The sequence below is a fragment of the Anomaloglossus baeobatrachus genome, chromosome 2, assembly GCF_048569485.1.
Source record: "Anomaloglossus baeobatrachus isolate aAnoBae1 chromosome 2, aAnoBae1.hap1, whole genome shotgun sequence".
In the NCBI taxonomy this organism is placed as follows: domain Eukaryota; kingdom Metazoa; phylum Chordata; class Amphibia; order Anura; family Aromobatidae; genus Anomaloglossus; species Anomaloglossus baeobatrachus.
The window spans coordinates 535,154,590-535,173,949 of record NC_134354.1 but is presented as its reverse complement, the minus strand read 5'-3'; the positions used below and the strand labels follow the sequence as shown (position 1 = coordinate 535,173,949).

Below are 19,360 nucleotides of genomic sequence, written 5' to 3'. Positions count from 1 at the left end.
CTCACCACGGATGCCAGTCTATCCGGCTGGGGAGCGGTATGTCACCACCACCGAGCGCAGGGCACTTGGACTCCGTCCGAGTCAGCCCTTTCGATCAATGTGCTGGAAACCAGAGCCGTGCTTCTGGCTCTCCTAGCTTTTCACCACCTGTTGGCGGGCAAGCACATCAGAGTCCAGTCAGACAACGCGACAGCGGTTGCCTACATCAGTCACCAAGGCGGGACACGCAGCCGCCTGGCAATGTTGGAGGTACAACGCATTCTTCAATGGGCGGAGGACTCCAAGTCCACCATATCCGCAGTCCACATTCCAGGCGTGGAAAACTGGGAGGCAGATTATCTCAGCCGTCAAACCGTGGACAATGGCGAGTGGTCCCTGCACCCGGCAGTTTTTCAGTCAATCTGCCGCAAATGGGGCACTCCGGACGTGGACCTAATGGCATCCCGTCACAACAACAAAGTTCCCGTTTACATGGCTCGCTCCCACGATCCTCAGGCATTCGCCGCGGACGCTCTGGTTCAAGACTGGTCCCAGTTTCGTCTGTCCTACGTGTTTCCCCCTCTAGCTCTCTTGCCCAGAGTCCTGCGCAAGATCAGAATGGAGGGCCGTCGAGTCATCCTCATTGCTCCGGACTGGCCCAGGCGAGCTTAGTACCCAGACCTGCTCCATCTGTCCGTAGAGGTGCCGTGGCATCTTCCGGACCGTTCAGACCTTTTCTCACAAGGTCCTTTTTTCCGCCAGAATTCTGCGGCTCTCAGATTGACGGCGTGGCTCTTGAGTCCTGGATCTTGACGGCTTCTGGTATCCCTCCTGAAGTCATCTCCACTATGACTCGGGCCCGTAAGTCTTCCTCCGCCAAGCTCTATCACAGGACTTGGAAAATGTTCCTGTCCTGGTGTCGCTCTTCCGGCCATCCTCCTTGGCCTTTTTCCTTGCCGACCCTTCTGTCCTTTCTACAGTCCGGTCTGCAGCTGGGACTGTCCCTCAACTCTATCATGGGACAAGTCTCGGCTCTGTCAGTGCTGTTCCAGCGGCGTATCGCCCGGCTGGCTCAGGTCCGCACCTTCATGCAGGGCGCGTCTCACATCATTCCACCTTACCGGCGGCCCTTGGATCCCTGGGACCTCAATTTGGTTCTCACGGTTTTGCAGAAACCCCCCTTTGAGCCTCTTAGGGAGGTTTTCTTGTTTCGTCTTTCACAGAAAGTGGTCTTTCTAGTGGCCATATCTTCCCTCAGGAGAGTCTCCGATTTGGCTGCGCTCTCTTCGGAGTCACCTTTTTTAGTTTTTCATCAAGATGAGGTGGTTCTCCGTCCGACTCCGGACTTTCTTCCTAAGGTGGTCTCTCCTTTCCACCTTAACCAGGACATTACCCTACCTTCCTTTTGTCCGGCTCCTGTTCATCGCTTTGAAAAAGCGTTGCATACTCTGGATCTGGTGCGTGCTCTCCGGATCTATGTGTCTCGCACCGCTGCTCTTAGGCGGTGCACCTCTCTTTTTGTGCTAACCACAGGTCGGCGCAAGGGCCTCTCTGCTTCTAAGCCGACCTTAGCCTGTTGGATTAGGTCGACCATTTCGGATGCCTACCAGTGTTCTCAGGTGCCTCCCCCGCCGGGGATCAAGGCACACTCGACCAGAGCTGTCGGTGCCTCTTGGGCTTTCAGGCACCAGGCTACGGCTCAACAAGTCTGTCAGGCTGCCACTTGGACTAGCCTGCATTCCTTTTCAAAGCACTACCAAGTGCATGCTCATGCTTCGGCAGATGCGAGCTTGGGCAGACGCATCCTTCAGGCGGCTGTCGCCCATTTGTGAAGTTAGGCTCCGCCTACTTCTTAGTTTTTCTGTTTCTTCCCACCCATGGACTGCTTTGAGACATCCCATTATCTGGGTCTCCCATAGGAACGATAAAGAAAAAGAGAATTTTGTTACTTACCGTAAATTCTTTTTCTTATAGTTCCATATTGGGAGACCCAGCACCCTCCCTGTTGGCAATTTCTTGTTCCGCGTGTTATCACCGGCTGTTGTCGTGGACAGAGTCTCCGGTTGTTCCGATTCTTGCTCTGTTTTACTTGTGGGTGGCTATTCTCCTTCAGCTTTTGCACTAAACTGGCTAGATCTGGTTCTCCAGGAGGTGTATAAGCTCAGAGGGAGGAGCTACACTTTTTAGTGTAGTACTTTGTGTGTCCTCCGGAGGCAGAAGCTAAACACCCATTGTCTGGGTCTCCCAATACGGAACTATAAGAAAAAGAATTTACGGTAAGTAACAAAATTCTCTTTTTGTCATTCTTGGGACATAGTATTTCAATCCAGTAGTATTCTACTAGTAATCTAAGTTCATATACTGCCATTATTTTATTGACAACCATTAAAAGTTCTTGGTAACTATTTTCACCTTTTCCTGCACATTAGGTGGTCACTGGATCTGGCCGCCAGGAGGCCCAGAAGACTGATGCGGAGTACCGGAAGCTCTTTGACTTGTCCTTACAAGGACTTCAGCTGTTGTCCCAATGGAGTGCACATGTGATGGAAGTGGTACGTCCTAGAAAAGCACCTAGTTCAATTGACTCATTGTCCCCCCTTTTACAAATTTAGGCCTCTTTCAGGCAGCAGTATTCTGCTTTGTATCTTTTATCCACATTTAGCCTATTTACATTCACTTATGACAGATTTGCTAGCCCTAAAGTGTATCTCCACTGTGAAGAGAAAGGAACAATGATTAGGAATCCTATGTATTGAGAGAACCTATTAATACTGTTTAAAAATATTCTTTAGGATTTCTTCCGAAATTTCAACTGGATATATTGGACTTTGTGCTGTACACCGCTTCTATCTCCAAGGCCGTGTGCACACAATGTCTTATGGAAGGTGTCAGAACCATATAGTTTATGTAGCAGAAGACCCTTCAGGAAACTGCCAGTGGTACTTTTCTTGAACCTGCTTTTTTGTACTTGTCCTTTTTGCCTTTGGCATCTACATTTTTTTTTTTATATCTTTAATATTGGCTTCTTCCAAGCGAATGTTTCCAAACGAATGGACTGATCACTTATTTTAGCTTTTGGTGGAAGTTAAATAAGATGTAACATTTATACCAGTCACTGACGTTACTGTGCATATGTTATTAATTTTTAGCGTTTGAGCGCTTTTTCAGACTGGATACAGGCAGAATCTGTTAGTAAAAGATGTCATGTGCACTTACCCCTTCTCCCCAGCTTTCTTTATGGTTAGCCTTGCTCTTACTCATTGTTATGAGAGCTGTTGTACGATGCTACCCGTACTAAATATGTAGGAGAATGGAAAGGTTGGAATTGTTTTGGAGCAGAATTCTTAGGGGTACTTTGCACACTATGACATCGCAAGCCGATGCTGCGATGCCGAGCGCGATAGTCCCCGCCCCCGTCGCAGCAGCAATATCTTGTGATTGCTGCCGTAGCGAACATTATCGCTATGGCAGCTTCACATGCACTTACCTGCCCTGCGACGTCGCTCTGGCCGGCGACCCGCCTCCTTCCTAAGGGGGCGGGTCGTGCGGCATCACAGCGATGTCACACGGCAGGCGGCCAAAAGGAGCGAAGGGGCGGAGATGAGTGGGATGTAAACATCCTGCCCATTTCCTTCCTTACGCATAGCCGGTGGATGCAGGTAAGGTGATGTTCCTCGCTCCTAAGGCTTCACACACAGCTATGTGTGCTGCCTGCTGGAACGAGGAGCAACATCGTACCGTCGCTGCTGCTAAATTATGGAAATGTCGGGCCCTACACCGATCATACGATAACGACGCTTTTGCACTCGTTAATCGTATGTAAAAGGATTCACATACTGCGATGTCAACAGCGACGCCGGATGTGCGTCACTTTCGATTTGACCCCAACGACATCGTACCTGCGATGTCGTAGTGTGCAAAGTACCCCTGAGTCTTCTAACATCACTTTTTTGTACCAAGCAACAGATTCATCTTATAAGACCTGATTCTTAGAGTAACGTCTTCGTCCTTTTACCTTTTCCTTGTTTTATCATTAGGTAGATAAAGCCAGAAAATTATCTTTATGGTAAATCAATGGCTATGCTTTTCTGTGTTTCGATTACTAGTACTCATGGAAGCTTGTGCACCCGACTGATAAGTATTCCAACAAAGACTGCCCCGACAATGCCGAAGAGTACGAGAGAGCCACGCGGTACAACTACACCAGCGAAGAAAAGTTTGCTCTTGTGGAAGTATATAACCTTTATTATTATTTATCTTTTAATATGTGATTAGTCTTTATTAGAGGTAGTTTAAATCATGTTCTTAGTACCAGAAGCTGAAAACTGTTCCAACAGAATCTGCTACTACAACAAAGCTTTTTTCTTTCCTAATTTTTTTTTTTTTTTGCATAACTCCTTCATGAGCTTGGACGCACGTTTACGTCCAAGGTTCTGTCCATGCATTTGATGCAGGCTAGCACGCCAAGCCCGCATCTTTCCCTGTACCTCGGCTGACCTGATCAGCCGACATGTGCCTCTATGACGCTGCGCTGAAACGCACGTCGGGCTCTGGCGCCATTACAGCAGGAGAAGCATATGGGTAATTACTTCATGTGATCATTCTGTCTGCATTGACTGTTCACTGTGATTTTGAGATTTTGTCTCTGCACAATTTATGCATATTATATCAAATGCAAATTGGATGTTATACCGCCTTCATTTTGCATTTTCCAGACAGGACATTATTACTATTAGTCATATATTATCTGTAATCACCTTATCTCCCTGTATGTAATTCACTTTATAAAGTCCCTATCTCCTCCTGCTGTTTGGCACCTCAAGAATTGCGTGACCCATTTATTAATCATTTTAATCTGATATTCAATAAAGATTTACCTTTTTATATTATGGCTTTGGATGTCCTTTTCTATTATTGATTTATAGACTATTATCGGCACATTTCCCTGTCTCTAGGTCATTGCCATGATTAAAGGCTTGCAAGTTCTGATGGGCCGCATGGAGAGTGTGTTTAACCATGCCATTCGTCATACTATATATGCAGCCTTGCAAGATTTTGCTCAAATTACCCTACGAGAACCACTGAGACAAGCTATAAAGAAAAAGAAAAATGTTATCCAAAGGTACACAAAATGTTTGAGATGTTTATACTTTTAGCTTTCTTTGTCACGCTTTATTACACACATGCCTTTGTGTCTGTATAATCAATGAATGGTGATGCCGAATTGGCCATCAATGTGAAGTTCATCCAAAATGGTTTATTTTTTTGATTTTTCATTGCATCATATTCCACATTGTCTTCGAAGGTGTTAATAATCCAGACTCCCCATTTAAAATTCACACACATTTACTATGGCCAACTCTATAGCTAGTAACTTATCTTATTAGTATTGGAATGTAGAACATAATTAGATACGACATGCAAACCAAGGGTAGAAATAGAAGAAGCCCCAGTGCAAGACCGGTATAGGGGCCCTTTGCAGTCTGATAGCACGCCATAATGCACAATTCCTCTTGCTTTTGAGGTAGTTATGGACCCCCTTACTACTTGGGCCCCTCTGCGGCTTTACCGGTTGCACTAATGGTATATCCGCCCCTGATGCACACACAGGGTAACGTATAGACCCCATGAAGAATATATGCTATCTTGTGGCTTAATAGTATAGTATACAACAGTATTTGCTTGTGGCTTTATAGGATACCTGTCTATTTTAGTGTCCTTCAGGCAATCAGAAAAACGGTTTGTGACTGGGGTTCAGGATGTGAACCATTTAATGACCCCGCTCTTAGAGGAGAGAAAGATCCTAAGACTGGTTTTGATATCAAAGTTCCCAGACGTGCAGTCGGACCATCCAGCACTCAGGTACCCACCTTTATAGCAATCCTAGTGGCGTGGATCGTATTTATGCGCTTTTTATTAATACCAAGCAGTAATATTATCAGTAGGGTACTTACATATTTACTCATTAAGAACCATTGTATTGTTAGTGCTAGCTTTCTATTGCTAATAAATTATTTCTCATCTGTTTACTGTAATTGCTAGGAAATATATCTTTTCTATTAAGTTATACTAGTAATATAAAGATCTAGTGGCCAATATACCATAATCAATAGTGACAATTCTGTGTGGGTATATTTTCTTTTGCATGAATTAATTGGAATGCATGTTTTTAGGTCTTGGCCATTGTTTAATTTTGAATTGTTGAGAATATATAAATTGCTATTAATTTTACCTAATTGTATTTTTTTTTTTTTTTTTGTTTGGAATTTTAATAAAATGATGGCTGGGAATTGGGAATGGAGTGATTTCAGCTGCTTCAGTTTTTACAAGGATGAAAAGGTTAATTTTCCATTACAACCAATCGATTACCACCAATGTTTTCTTCTGTTTTTTTCTTTCTCCTCTTGCTTTGCTTTTGATGGCTGGAAGGGATGTGCTTCTCTTTGGGCATTGCTCTGCGCCTTCTGTCTGTGGCTGTTCTGCTAATAACCCTCGGGCTGTTATTTTTATCTGGTAACTATACTAGCAATCTGCAAATCGTACAAATTGCCAATAACAGCTGTTGCATGCTCTCGTCATTTATTACTCAAATTGATCTTCTAATCCCTAGAAGCAGATGTCTTATGAAAAGCAAAATGTTACACATGAAGCACAGAATAAAACCACGGCTGACCCTTATCACTGCAGATTGCCCATAACTGTGCCCCGAGATGATAGATAATCCACCAAAGGCCCTGATTCATCATTTGCAATTGTTTTTTATAGTGAATTTTTTTTTTTCTCTTTTGGCATTCACTGCCTTTTTTGTGCCAAACTTACATGTGTTGATTATTTTTCGCCCAAATCATATATGCTTTTGTTTTTATATTTTTGTGTGCATTTTTTGAGCTAAAAGTTGCATAATTTTATGAACTTTTGCACATTAGTCCTCAACGGCGCAAAAATAAAATGAGATTTTGTACTCCATTAAGGGAAATGGAATAAAATTGCATAACAATATTGCAGCATATAAAAAAAAAAATTGCAAATGATGAATTAGGCTAAAATCTCTGGATAAGGAAAGTCACGGCTATAATACAAAAAAAAAATAAAGTGAAGTTAACCTATAACAAGGTGCAAATAATATAACAAGACACAAACATTAGAGCCATTTTTGTTTCAGAAAAGAGGTTCAAAAACTACGATGTATCAGGGCCTTATGCCGGCGTCACACGGTACGATATATCGGCGGGGTCACAGAATTCGTGACGCACATCCGGCATCGTTAGAGATGTCGTACCGTGTGACACCTCCGAACGACTGTGAACGAGCAAAAATACTCGCCTTATCGTTGCTCGTTGACACATCGTTCATGTTCAAAATGTCAGTCCTCCTTCTGTGCTCCGGTGGTTCATCGTTCCCGAGGCAGCACGCATCGCTCCGTGTGACACCCCGGGAACGACGAACACAGCTTACCTGCGTCCCGCCCGCAATGCGGAAGGAAGGACGTGGGCAGGATGTTACATCCCTCTCATCTCCGCTCCTCCGCTACTATTGGCCGGTGGCTGTGTGACGTCGCGGTTACGCCGAACGTCCCTCCCCCTTCAGGAAGAGAATGTTCGCGGCCCACAGCGAGGTCATCCGGGAGGTAAGTGCGTGTGACGTGGGTTAATGACTTTGTGCGCCACGGGCAACTAATTGCCCATGACCCACAAACGACGGGGGTGGGTACGATCGCTTGTGCAATCGCACGATAGATCGTACCGTGTGACGCCGGCATTAGACTCAGACTTGATGCCACTTAAAGTACGTCCTGATTTATAATTTCTTTCTTGGTTTGGTTAGCCTATGTGCCCACGTTGCCTTTTTATGTGCTTCTTTCCTGCACACACAAAGCATGTTTTGGCAGGAAAAGCACAACAGAAAAAAAGCGCACATTTTTTATTACGTTTGCGGTTTTTTTTTTCATATGCGTTTTTTTCCTGCTTTTTTGTAGTTATGGCAATCGCGGGGTTCAGTCGCCGTACCCCCGTGATGGCCATTGGGTGTTTGCCTGACGTGACAGCCAGGACCTGGCTCTCACTGCCCGGAGTGGTGCCTGTGCTGCTCCTGGCAGATTAAACCCATAAATGCTGCAGTCAGTGCGATCACAGCATTCAGCAGGCATGGAGAGTAATCTCTTACCTGTCCCTGGTGAGTCGATTGCTGCCATGGTAACCCTGTGTCATCACCATAATGTCCCTGGGTTACTGAGCTACGGAGAGCCTCACACACCATGCTGATGCACAGTGTGGGAGGCGAAGGGCTGCGACATAATCCACTGTAGTGATGAAACATTGCAGGGGATTATAGAAACTGAAACAATTGACATGCTGCTGCTTTTTACAGCAACAAAATCTGCAAGGAAAAAAGAAGCAGCGTGTGCACAGCATGTCACGATTCTCATAGACTGTGCTGGGTTGCTTTTTCCTTGCTTTTATTGATTAAAAAAAGCCAGGAAAAATGCATGAAAAAAGACAAAACACCATGTGGGCACATAGCCTCAGATGGTAAAGTTATAATTCATCTGATTTGCAAAGAAAGTAAATTACTGAGCACCAAGTTTTAATTACTGTTGATGAAGAGTATCATCACGCGGTGTATGGAGTTGCTGTAAGGCCGTTTTAGTACAACTCATTTTGCATTGGGTTTTCAAAACTTCATTCCCTTTTACAGAGAAAAAAAACCATACAGCGATATGATCAGACCATGTCCTTGTACAGTCATACACGGCCATTACACAGTACATAACAAGAACACGCACACGCAAACACACACACACGCATATGATTATCTCAGCACAGGAACATGGAACATTTTTTTAAACACATCCAATTGTAAACATTAATATTATTATAAGATCTATTAATTAAATTCAAGTTTTAAATTATTTTGTTTGTGAAAACCCCTTTTAATGTAATAGTTACAATGGCTCCAAGTCTGAGATTCACTACCATGTGCCTTAGGGTAGGTTCCCCGTAGGTTTTGGATTTTTTTCTGTTCCTACTCTAGAATTTTAGATTTGTCCCATGAGGGATGCAATTGTTGACTATTACATACCAGGTAGGGTTTCCTTAGGATTTTCCTTCATTTTAATGGCACATAGAACAGCATGTCACACTCTTCGAGACTGTAACCGTGAATTTTACACAAGCGTTCTAGCCTTAGAATTTGTTTTTTGCACAGTCCTGTTCCAGTAAAACATTTGGAAATTGGTTTGGCGTCTGCTTTGTTTTGCTAACACACTAATCTTTTCTTTCCTTTCCGATTCCCTCCTTCTACCTCTTCCCCCTTGTGTTCTTGGTCTCCTTTCGTCCCCACCCGTTGGTTTCAGCTCTTCATGGTGCGCTCAATGGCAGAATCCCTGAGCTCTGCAGAGCTGTTCAAACAGCTCAAGTCTCTGGGGATGGAAAAGTTGTTGCTTGTGGTAAAAAAGTTTCTGAGGCAGTCCTACTCCTATCCAACTCTTTTAAACTTTGGTGGTAAGCCGATATTTATTTTACCTTGTTTAAATAAAATGTTCATGTCCCTATTTCCATTAAAAGGGTCATCCGACGAGTGTGCAGGTCTCATCTCCAAAAAATTGCAAATTGTTGTCTTCAATATTCCACCCTCCAGTCTGTCATTTATGTATTCTACTTGGAGGCAGTAATACAGATCATGACAAAGGCCTTAATGGATCAAAATAGAAAAATTGGGCCATAATAACAAGAGATTGTTCTAAACGGCAGTGGATTAATGGCTTGTGTTGGTGTCTACGGGGCAACATGGCCACTGATTTATCCCGGGGCCCTTGGCCCCTAGTGTCCACTGCTGGGATGTGATAAAAACCACAAGTGTTAACTCTTGGCTTCTCCAAAGTCTGATATCTAAATGACATGGAACTGAACATAAGAGGTGGTAAAATTGATTATTTTTGTCTGACGATGCTTGTGATTTAATGTACTTTTCTCCTCTTGTATCCCTCCATCTGTGAATATCTTTCCTTTTAAATGACACAGCTGTACATGGTGAGAACCATGCTAGAGTCACTCATTGCTGATAAAAGTGGTTCCAAGAAAACGCTCAGAAGTAGCCTAGAGGGTCCCACCATATTGGATATAGAAAAGTTTCACCGTGAATCATTCTTCTACACACACTTGCTTAATTTCAGTGGTAAGATTTTGGTATGAACGGTGTGCGACTTATATGTCCTCATGAGTCCTCTAACCACGTGGCCAATGTGTTTTCTGTAATATGTCCCAGTGATGCTTTGCATGTCTGGATAGGGCGCACACAACAACAGCATGGTACTAAATCAAAGAGAACGGATATGAGCAAGATCCTAAGGGCTTCAGATTTATTTTGTGATAACCAGATTCTTTAGGTTTGCTCTTCCATGGAATGACGGATTTTTTTTCCAAGGGTCTGGTTAGTACCACGCCTAATAACTAGGGGATAAACAGGCTTCTATAACAATGCGTGTAAATATAAGCATTCATTTGAATGATGTTAATTTATATGCTCAAGACGTTCCATGGTAAACACATTTAATCTTTATCTCTGTTGTTAATGGGATTTTACACTTGAATTGGAATAAGAGACTATTGTAGGGGCAAACATTACAAGGATCTACTTGTATTAAAAGAAACATGTCACATGATTCATACTGCCTGAACAAATTGCATGAATTAGAGTCCGGCATTCTGTTTTAATTCGTGCACTTTTTGGTTGCCAGTTGAGGACATCTTAGAATAGGCATGTGATATAAGTATCCTGTGTAAATCAATATATTAAATATAGTACACTGAATATTAAGCCCCTAGATCTTAACAAGCAGTAAATCTAAATTCCACAGCTTATCAGAGAAATTTGTTTTATCAAGTGGGTTTTCTGGGCTCAAGATACATTCCTGTAGTCACTGTATGTAAATTGCAGCTTGCCTGATCTTGACAGTGTGCAATATAAACACTGTCAGGATCTGCATCTATTTCCAGCAGGATTGGGCTATTTGCATTTTGGCACTAATTATCATACACTTCTCTCAATAGAACCCTGATAGAAATGTCTCTTGATCCTGAAAACTCCCTTTAAAGGGATTCTGTCAGCAGGATTCCCCCCCCCCCCCCCCCCCGAAAAAAAAGCTATTTATATCCACACATAGTTTATGCAAAGACAAATCCAGCCATACCTTTACCTAGACAGTAGGTTCCTCTATTTCTGGAAATTTTGAGATCCAAATGATGTTGAAGTGCTTTTGACGCATGAGAACTCTTCCCAATACTCTGTCACTCCAGATCTATTTCTACCCAACACTAGGTCGGTCTGTTTGACTATTCAGAATGTGGAACTTCAAATGATCTGTCAGTCGAGCAGAACGGGGTGGGAAAAAGAGCTTGTGAAGAGAATCCATGTGGTGAAAGCCTTTCAACCTCCTATATCAAATCAAACGCTGATTTTTCAGAAACAGAGGAGTGAACTGGTCACGTAGAGGTAGTGCTGGACTAATCCTTGGTTAATCCTTGGTCATAGAGACACTGGACTTGATATTTGGTCAACCGTAAGTGTAGTGACAGTAGTCTCCTCTTCCTAAGCGGTAATCGGCTGTTTAAAATTAAAAAAAATGTCCCCTCCTTCTGTGAACTGCCGTCTGCACACTCCCTTGTTGGCTGACCCCACTAATGTACAGCTTATTGGAATGTAATAATATTACAATCAAAATTTTATATAAATCTGTTTCTTAGCAAAACTTCCAAACTTTCTGCTGTTTGAAATATAACCAATCAAACAAGAAGAATTTAAATATCTAAACACAATTAATATAACAAGTGGTTTCTCCAACTGCAATCTCAGAATTCTTCTTACAAGCTTAGTACTTAGTAGAGCACCTCTGGCTGTTATTACCTGCTGTAAACATGAAGCATTAATAGACTGCAGCATCATTTCTAAGGTATCGTAGCCCATTCCTCATGAGGAATGGCCTCCAGTTCACTACTACTACTCTGGCTTGCGTGTTGCAGCCGCCTTTTTTAAAATCTGTTTTATATACAATTATATATATATATAATATTATATATTTTCCAAAAATAAGACACTGTCTTATATTTTTTTTTTGCCCCTCAAAAAAGCACTAGGGCTTATTTTTGGAGGAGGTCTTATTCTTGGAGAAACACGGTTGGGGGTAAGTTTACCCCCTCAAAAAGCATACCCCCCCCCTTCCCAGGAGACTCATACTCACCAGACCAGGACGTCTGCGTGGCTCCCAGGTCCTCCTGTGATCTCCGGTCGGTGCTGCACGCCGTCCTACCCTGCTGCTAGCTGACATGCTGAAACACACAGAAGATCCCAGACACACACAGCAGATCTCTCACACACACACACACACACACACACACACACACACACACACACACACACACACACACACACACACACACACACACACACACAGAGAAGATCACAGATATACACAGCAGATCCCAGATATACACAGCAGATCACAGATATACACAGCAGATCACAGATATACACAGCAGATCACACACAGCCGATCGCAGGCACACACACAGCCGATCGCAGGCACACACACAGCCGATCGCAGGCACACACACAGCCGATCGCAGGCACACACACAGCCGATCGCAGGCACACACACAGCCGATCGCAGGCACACACTCTCTCTCACATCGCATCGCCTCTCAGGATTCTCCCGGCGAGAAGACATCGGTGTTGCTGGATGAGGAGAGTGTGTATGCGATCCGATGTGTGTGTTCCGATGTTTGTGTGTGAGATTTGGTGTATGGGTGTGTGATCACTGCAGGTCCTGCTGCTTGGCGTCTGGTGAGAGTGATTGCCGGGTGCCGCTGTGTTTGTACTTTTTTAGCTGCACGGACACTTCATTACTGATCAGGGACTAGGGCTTATTTTCAGGGGAGGGCTTATATTTAAGCCTTTCTCCGAAAATGCTGAAAATCCCTGCTAGGGCTTATTTTTGGGGAGGTCTTATTTTTGGAAAAACACGTTATAGATATACTAGCTGTACTACCCGGCTTCGCCCTGGTTAATAACTGTTGTTAACAAAATAGAATGTATTAACAAAAATTTATTCTGCACACAAAAACCACAAAACAAATAGAAATGTAATTATTAAAAGGCAAAAACTAAGCTAATAGAAGCATTTCACAACATATATTTCAACACCACAGACATTCCACACAGATTTAACTAAATTGCCCAAGTAATGTGCTCCGTCTGCCTCTTTCCCGGTCTGCCTCTTTCCCGGTCTGCCTCTTTCCCGGTCTGCCTCTTTCCCGGTCTGCCTCTTTCCCGGTCTGCCTCTTTCCCGGTCTGCCTCTTTCCCCTTCTCGGTCTGCCTCTTTCCCTTTCTCGGTCTGCCTCTTTCCCTTTCTCTGTCTGCCTCTTTCCCTTTCTCTGTCTGCCTCTTTCCCTTTCTCTGTCTGCCTCTTTCCCTTTCTCTGTCTGCCTCTTTCCCTTTCTCGGTCTGCCTCTTTCCCCTTCTCGGTCTGCCTCTTTCCCCTTCTCGGTCTGCCTCTTTCCCTTTCTCGGTCTGCCTCTTTCCCTTTCTCGGTCTGCCTCTTTCCCTTTCTCTGTCTGCCTCTTTCCCTTTCTCTGTCTGCCTCTTTCCCTTTCTCTGTCTGCCTCTTTCCCTTTCTCTGTCTGCCTCTTTCCCTTTCTCTGTCTGCCTCTTTCCCTTTCTCTGTCTGCCTCTTTCCCTTTCTCTGTCTGCCTCTTTCCCTTTCTCTGTCTGCCTCTTTCCCTTTCTCTGTCTGCCTCTTTCCCTTTCTCTGTCTGCCTCTTTCCCTTTCTCTGTCTGCCTCTTTCCCTTTCTCTGTCTGCCTCTTTCCCTTTCTCTGTCTGCCTCTTTCCCTTTCTCTGTCTGCCTCTTTCCCTTTCTCTGTCTGCCTCTTTCCCTTTCTCTGTCTGCCTCTTTCCCTTTCTCTGTCTGCCTCTTTCCCTTTCTCTGTCTGCCTCTTTCCCTTTCTCTGTCTGCCTCTTTCCCTTTCTCTGTCTGCCTCTTTCCCTTTCTCTGTCTGCCTCTTTCCCCTTCTCTGTCTGCCTCTCTCTGTCTGTCTCCCCACCGACATCTTATTACCTCAGATATAATCTTCTACTATGAACGTCTTTTGTTCCTATAGCAATATATATATACACACATAACATATATATATATATATATATATATGTGTGTGTATGTGTGTATATATATATATATAATGTAGGATTAGATTAGATTGTATATCTGTATCTAGTCGTATGAAAAAGTTTGGGCACCCCTATTAATGTTAACCTTTTTTCTTTATAACAATTTGGGTTTTTGCAACAGCTATTTCAGTTTCATATATCTAATAACTGATGGACTCAGTAATATTTCTGGATTGATATGAGGTTTATTGTACTAACAGAAAATGTGCAATCCGTATTGAAACAAAATTTGACCGGTGCAAAAGTATTGGCACCTCAACATAAAAGTGACATTAATATTTTGTAGATCTTCCTTTTGCAAAACTCACAGCCTCTAGTCTCTTCCTGTAGCTTTTAATGTGTCTCTGGATGAAGGTATTTTCTTTGTCGCTCCATTGGGAGACCCAGACAATTGGTGTATAGCTTCTGCCTCCGGAGGCCACACAAAGTATTACACTTTAAAAAGTGTAACCCCTCCCCTCTGCCTATACACCCTCCCGTGGACCACGGGCTCCTCAGTTTTATGCTTTGTGTGGAAGGAGGCACACATCCAGTCATGCATTCTCATACTTAGTTATGTCGGTTGGAAGAAAAGAGGGCCCCCACGGGGCCCCCGGCATGTTCCCTTCTCACCCCACTATGAAGGCGGTGTTGTTAAGGTTGAGGTACCCATTGCGGGTACGGAGGCTGGAGCCACATGCCGTCTCCTTCACCATCCCTTATGCGGCTCTGGGAGAAGTGGGATCCAGAGCGGTCATCCATTTGCTGGGACCGTGCTCCATCCGCAGCCCCTGGTGGCACCTGCCGGTTCGGAGCCTCTTCAACCTCAGGGACCGGGCCCTGCAACTTAAAGGTACTCTGTGTCCCCATAGGGGACTGTGCAGGGAGCGCACCTTCTTCCCGGAAGCCGCGGTAGTTGTGAAATTGAGGAGGCCGGTGGACTTCCGCGCCGACCGTGCCTGCTTGTCGGGCGCGGCCTCAAATTTATTCCCCGGCTTCACCGCGGGCTAGTCGCGAAAATCCCGCCCCCGGGCCTGCCTGTCAGGGGTAAGGGCGGGATTACCGACATGACGTCGGATGTGAGGGCTGGAGCATCCTGCATGTCTTCCTCCCCCCTCACTGACCACTGTGGGGACCCCAGATTCCCGCTCTTTGCTGGCGCCGCCCTCGGCCCCACTCCTCCCCTGAGAGCTCCGGCGGCCATTTTCTGCCATTCTGCCGGTGGATGCTTCTCAGTGAAGCAGCTCTGCAGCTCTGGGGGATCCACGACAGGGAATCTGGAGGACACACTCCGCTCGTTAGCGGTCGGTAAGCCACACCGGTCACCCGGTGCTGGTCCCCCTAGGGTGCCGGAATAGATACATATATATATAATAGATATATATATATATCTGTTCGGTCAGGCTGTATACCCTTTTCCCATATACCCTCAGTGGTCACTCTCCTAGGAGACAACAGCATGTCGTCCACAAGGAGCAAAGCTACTAAGGCACAGGTTTTTTTCGCGGCCTGTACCTCTTGTGGGGCTATGTTACCTGCGGGTTCCACCTACCCTCACTGTGAGCAATGCTCGACTCCTGCCTCGCTTGCTCAGCCGGAGCCTCGGGCACTGGTGGGCCCCTCGGCTCATGTAGACCCCCCTGCTCCCCCTGAGCAGGCTGCAGGGACAGAGTCACCGGTGTTGGCCTCTTTTGCTGAGAAACTCTCTGTCACTTTCCCAATCCATTGCACTGTCTATGGACAAATGGTCTTCTAAACTCCTTGAGGCATTGCAGTCCAGACCGGACCTTCCACAGGCCCCGGCCCCTGTTAGCTTGTCTCCTCCAGGCCCCTCTCGGTCTGCGCCGCAGCGCGCTCCCAGGTGGGCCCCTAGGTCTCAGGCGGAGGACTCCTGCCCGGACCGCAGTCCCAGACTGGCTAAGCGGTCTCGCTGGGACTCTTCCCCGAGTTCCTCACGCTGCTCGGGATCCCAGCTTGAGGACTCTCAGGAAGACGAGGCGGACGTCGGAGCTCAGGGCTCTGACCCTGACTTCGCCCTTAACCTTGATACACCTGAGGGGGACGCCTTAGTAAATGATCTTATCTCGTCCATCAACCAGGTGTTGGATCTCTCACCTCCGCCTCCTCCTGTAGAGGAGTCGGCGTCTCAGCAGGAGAAACACCAGTTTCTGTTCCCCAAACGTACGCGCAATACGTTTTTTGATCACTCTAACTTCAGGGATGCTGTCCAGAAGCCCAGAGCGGTCCCGGACAAGCGCTTTGCTAAACGTCACACTGACACGCGTTACCCCTTTCCATCTGAAGTCGTTAAGGGTTGGGCTCACTCTCCCAAGGTGGATCCTCCAGTCTCCAGATTGGCTGCTAGGTCCGTTGTGTCTGTTGCAGATGGCTCATCCCTGAAGGATGCCACTGACAGACAGATAGAGCTCTTGGTGAAGTCCATCTATGAGGCCACGGGCGCGTCTTTCGCCCCAGCCTTTGCAGCCGTGTGGGCTCTCCAAGCAATCTCGGCTTGTCTGACTGAGATTAATGCTGTCACACGGAATGCTGCTCCGCATGTTTCGTCTTTGACCTCTCAGGCATCAGCCTTTTCGTCCTACGCCATGAACGCCGTCCTGGACTCCACTAGCCGTACGGCTGTAGCATCTGCTAACTCCGTGGCAGTCCGCAGGGCCATGTGGCTGCGCGAATGGAAAGCAGACTCGGCTTCCAAGAGGTTCTTAACTGGTTTGCCTTTTTCTGGCGACCGTTTGTTTGTCGAACGATTGGATGAGATTATTAAGGAATCCAAGGGAAAGGACTCCTCCTTACCCCAGTCCAAACCTAAGAGACCTCAGCAGAGAAAAATCCAATCGAGGTTTCGGTCCTTTCGTCCCTCCGCCAAGCCCCAATCCTCTTCGTCCAACAGGCCGGAGAAAGGCCAGAGGAACTCCTATGCGTGGCGGTCCAAGTCACGCCCCCAAAAGGCCGCAGGAGGCACTGCCTCCAAGACGGCCTCCTCATGACTCTCGGCCTCCCCTAGCCGCATCCTCGGTCGGTGGCAGGCTCTCCCGCTTTGGCGACGCCTGGTGGCCACATGTTCAAGACCGATGGGTGAGAGACATTCTGTCTCATGGTTACAGGATAGAGTTCAGCTCTCGTCCTGCGGTTCGTTTCTTCAGAACCTCTCCGCCCCCCGCTCAGGCCGACGCACTTTTTCAGGCAGAGGACGCTCTAAAGATAGAAGGAGTTGTGATCCCCGTTCCCCTTCAGGAACGTGGTCGCGGATTTTACTCCAACTTGTTCGTGGTGCCAAAAAAGGACGGGTCATTCCGTCCAGTTCTGGACCTCAAGCTACTCAACAGACATGTGAGAACCAGACGGTTTCTGATGGAATCTCTCCGCTCGGTCATCGCCTCGATGTCACAAGGAGACTTCCTAGCATCGATCGATATCAAGGATGCTTATCTCCATGTACCGATCGCACCTGAACATCAACGTTTCCTGCGTTTCGCCATCGGGGACGAACACCTTCAGTTCGTGGCATTGCCTTTCGGCCTGGCGACAGCCCAACGGGTTTTCACCAAAGTCATGGCATCCGTCGTGGCGGTCCTGCACTCTCAGGGCCACTCTGTGATTCCCTACTTGGACGATCTCCTAGTCAGGGCCCCTTCTCGGGTGGCGTGTCAACAAAGCCTTACCGTCGCTCTGGCGACTCTCCAGCAGTTCGGGTGGATCATCAACTTCCCGAAATCCAAGTTGACACCGACCCAATCACTGACTTACCTCGGGATGGAGTTTCATACCCAGCAAGCGTTAGTCAAGCTACCGAGCGACAAACAGCTTTCTCTGCAGGCAGGGGTGCAATCACTTCTTCGGAGTCAGTCACACCCCTTAAGGCGCCTCATGCACTTCCTGGGGAAGATGGTGGCAGCTATAGAGGCAGTGCCGTTCGCTCAATTCCATCTACGGCCACTCCAATGGGACATTCTCCGCAAATGGGACAAAAGTGCGGCTTCCCTCGACAAGAACGTCTCTCTTTCCCTTGCAACCAAAACATCACTTCAGTGGTGGCTCCTACCCACATCTCTGTCGCGGGGAAAATCCTTCCTACCCCCAACCTGGGCTGTGGTCACCACGGACGCGAGCCTGTCAGGTTGGGGGGCGGTTTTTCTCCACCACAGGGCTCAAGGAACCTGGACTCCGATAGAATTGTCCCTTCAGATCAATATCCTGGAGATAAGGGCAGTATATCTAGTCCTATTGGCTTTCCATCGGTGGCTGGAGGGCAGGCAGATCCGTATCCAGTCGGACAACGCCACTGCCATCGCCTACATCAACCACCAAGGCGGCACTCGCAGTCGTCAAGCCTTCCAGGAAGTCCGACGGATTCTGCAGTGGGTGGAAGCCACAGGCTCCACCATCTCCGCAGTTCACATCCCGGGTGTAGAAAACTGGGAAGCAGATTTTCTCAGTCGTCAGGGCATGGACGCGGGGGAATGGTCTCTGCACCCAGACGTGTTTCGAGAGATCTGTCGCCGCTGGGGAACGCCGGACGTCGATCTCATGGCGTCACGGCACAGCAACAAGGTCCCGGCCTTCATGGCACGGTCTCAGGATCACAGAGCTCTGGCGGCGGACGCGTTAGTCCAGGATTGGTCGCAGTTTCGACTGCCTTATGTGTTTCCCCCTCTGGCGATGCTGCCCAGAGTACTACGCAAGATCAGGTCCGACTGCCGTCGCGCCATTCTCGTCGCTCTAGACTGGCCGAGGCGGTCGTGGTATCCGGATCTGTGGCATCTCACGGTGGGTCAACCGTGGGCACTTCCAGACCGCCCAGACTTGCTGTCACAAGGCCCGTTTTTCCATCTGAATTCTGTGGCCCTCAACCTGACTGTGTGGCCATTAAGTCCTGGCTCCTAGCGTCTTCAGGGTTATCTCAGGATGTCATTGCCACCATGAGACAAGCCAGGAAGCCAACGTCCGCCAAGATCTATTACAGGTCTTGGCAAATCTTCCTATCATGGTGCGCTGTTAACGGTTTTCCTCCATGGCCGTTTGCCTTACCCACTTTTCTTTCATTCCTTCAATCTGGAATGGACAAGGGTTTGTCCCTCGGCTCTCTCAAGGGCCAAGTATCGGCGCTCTCCGTGTTTTTTCAAAAGCGTCTAGCCAGGCTTCCGCAGGTCCGCACGTTCCTGCA

General features: G+C 46.8%; 1 protein-coding gene across 2 annotated transcripts in view; it reads left to right on the top strand.

Moving 5' to 3' along the window:
- The window catches only part of LOC142291801 (cytoplasmic FMR1-interacting protein 1), a 186,337-nt gene that overhangs the window by 60,026 nt on the left and 106,951 nt on the right, over positions 1-19,360 (top strand). The window contains exons 12-16 of one of the 2 annotated variants that reach the window (XM_075336624.1): positions 2,409-2,531; positions 4,086-4,211; positions 4,935-5,101; positions 5,694-5,841; positions 9,332-9,479. In XM_075336624.1, coding sequence (XP_075192739.1) covers positions 2,409-2,531; positions 4,086-4,211; positions 4,935-5,101; positions 5,694-5,841; positions 9,332-9,479 — 712 coding nt within the window. Of the gene's footprint in view, positions 1-2,408; positions 2,532-4,085; positions 4,212-4,934; positions 5,102-5,693; positions 5,842-9,331; positions 9,480-9,998; positions 10,153-19,360 lie in introns of both variants that reach the window. The other variant, XM_075336623.1, reaches the window with a different exon arrangement.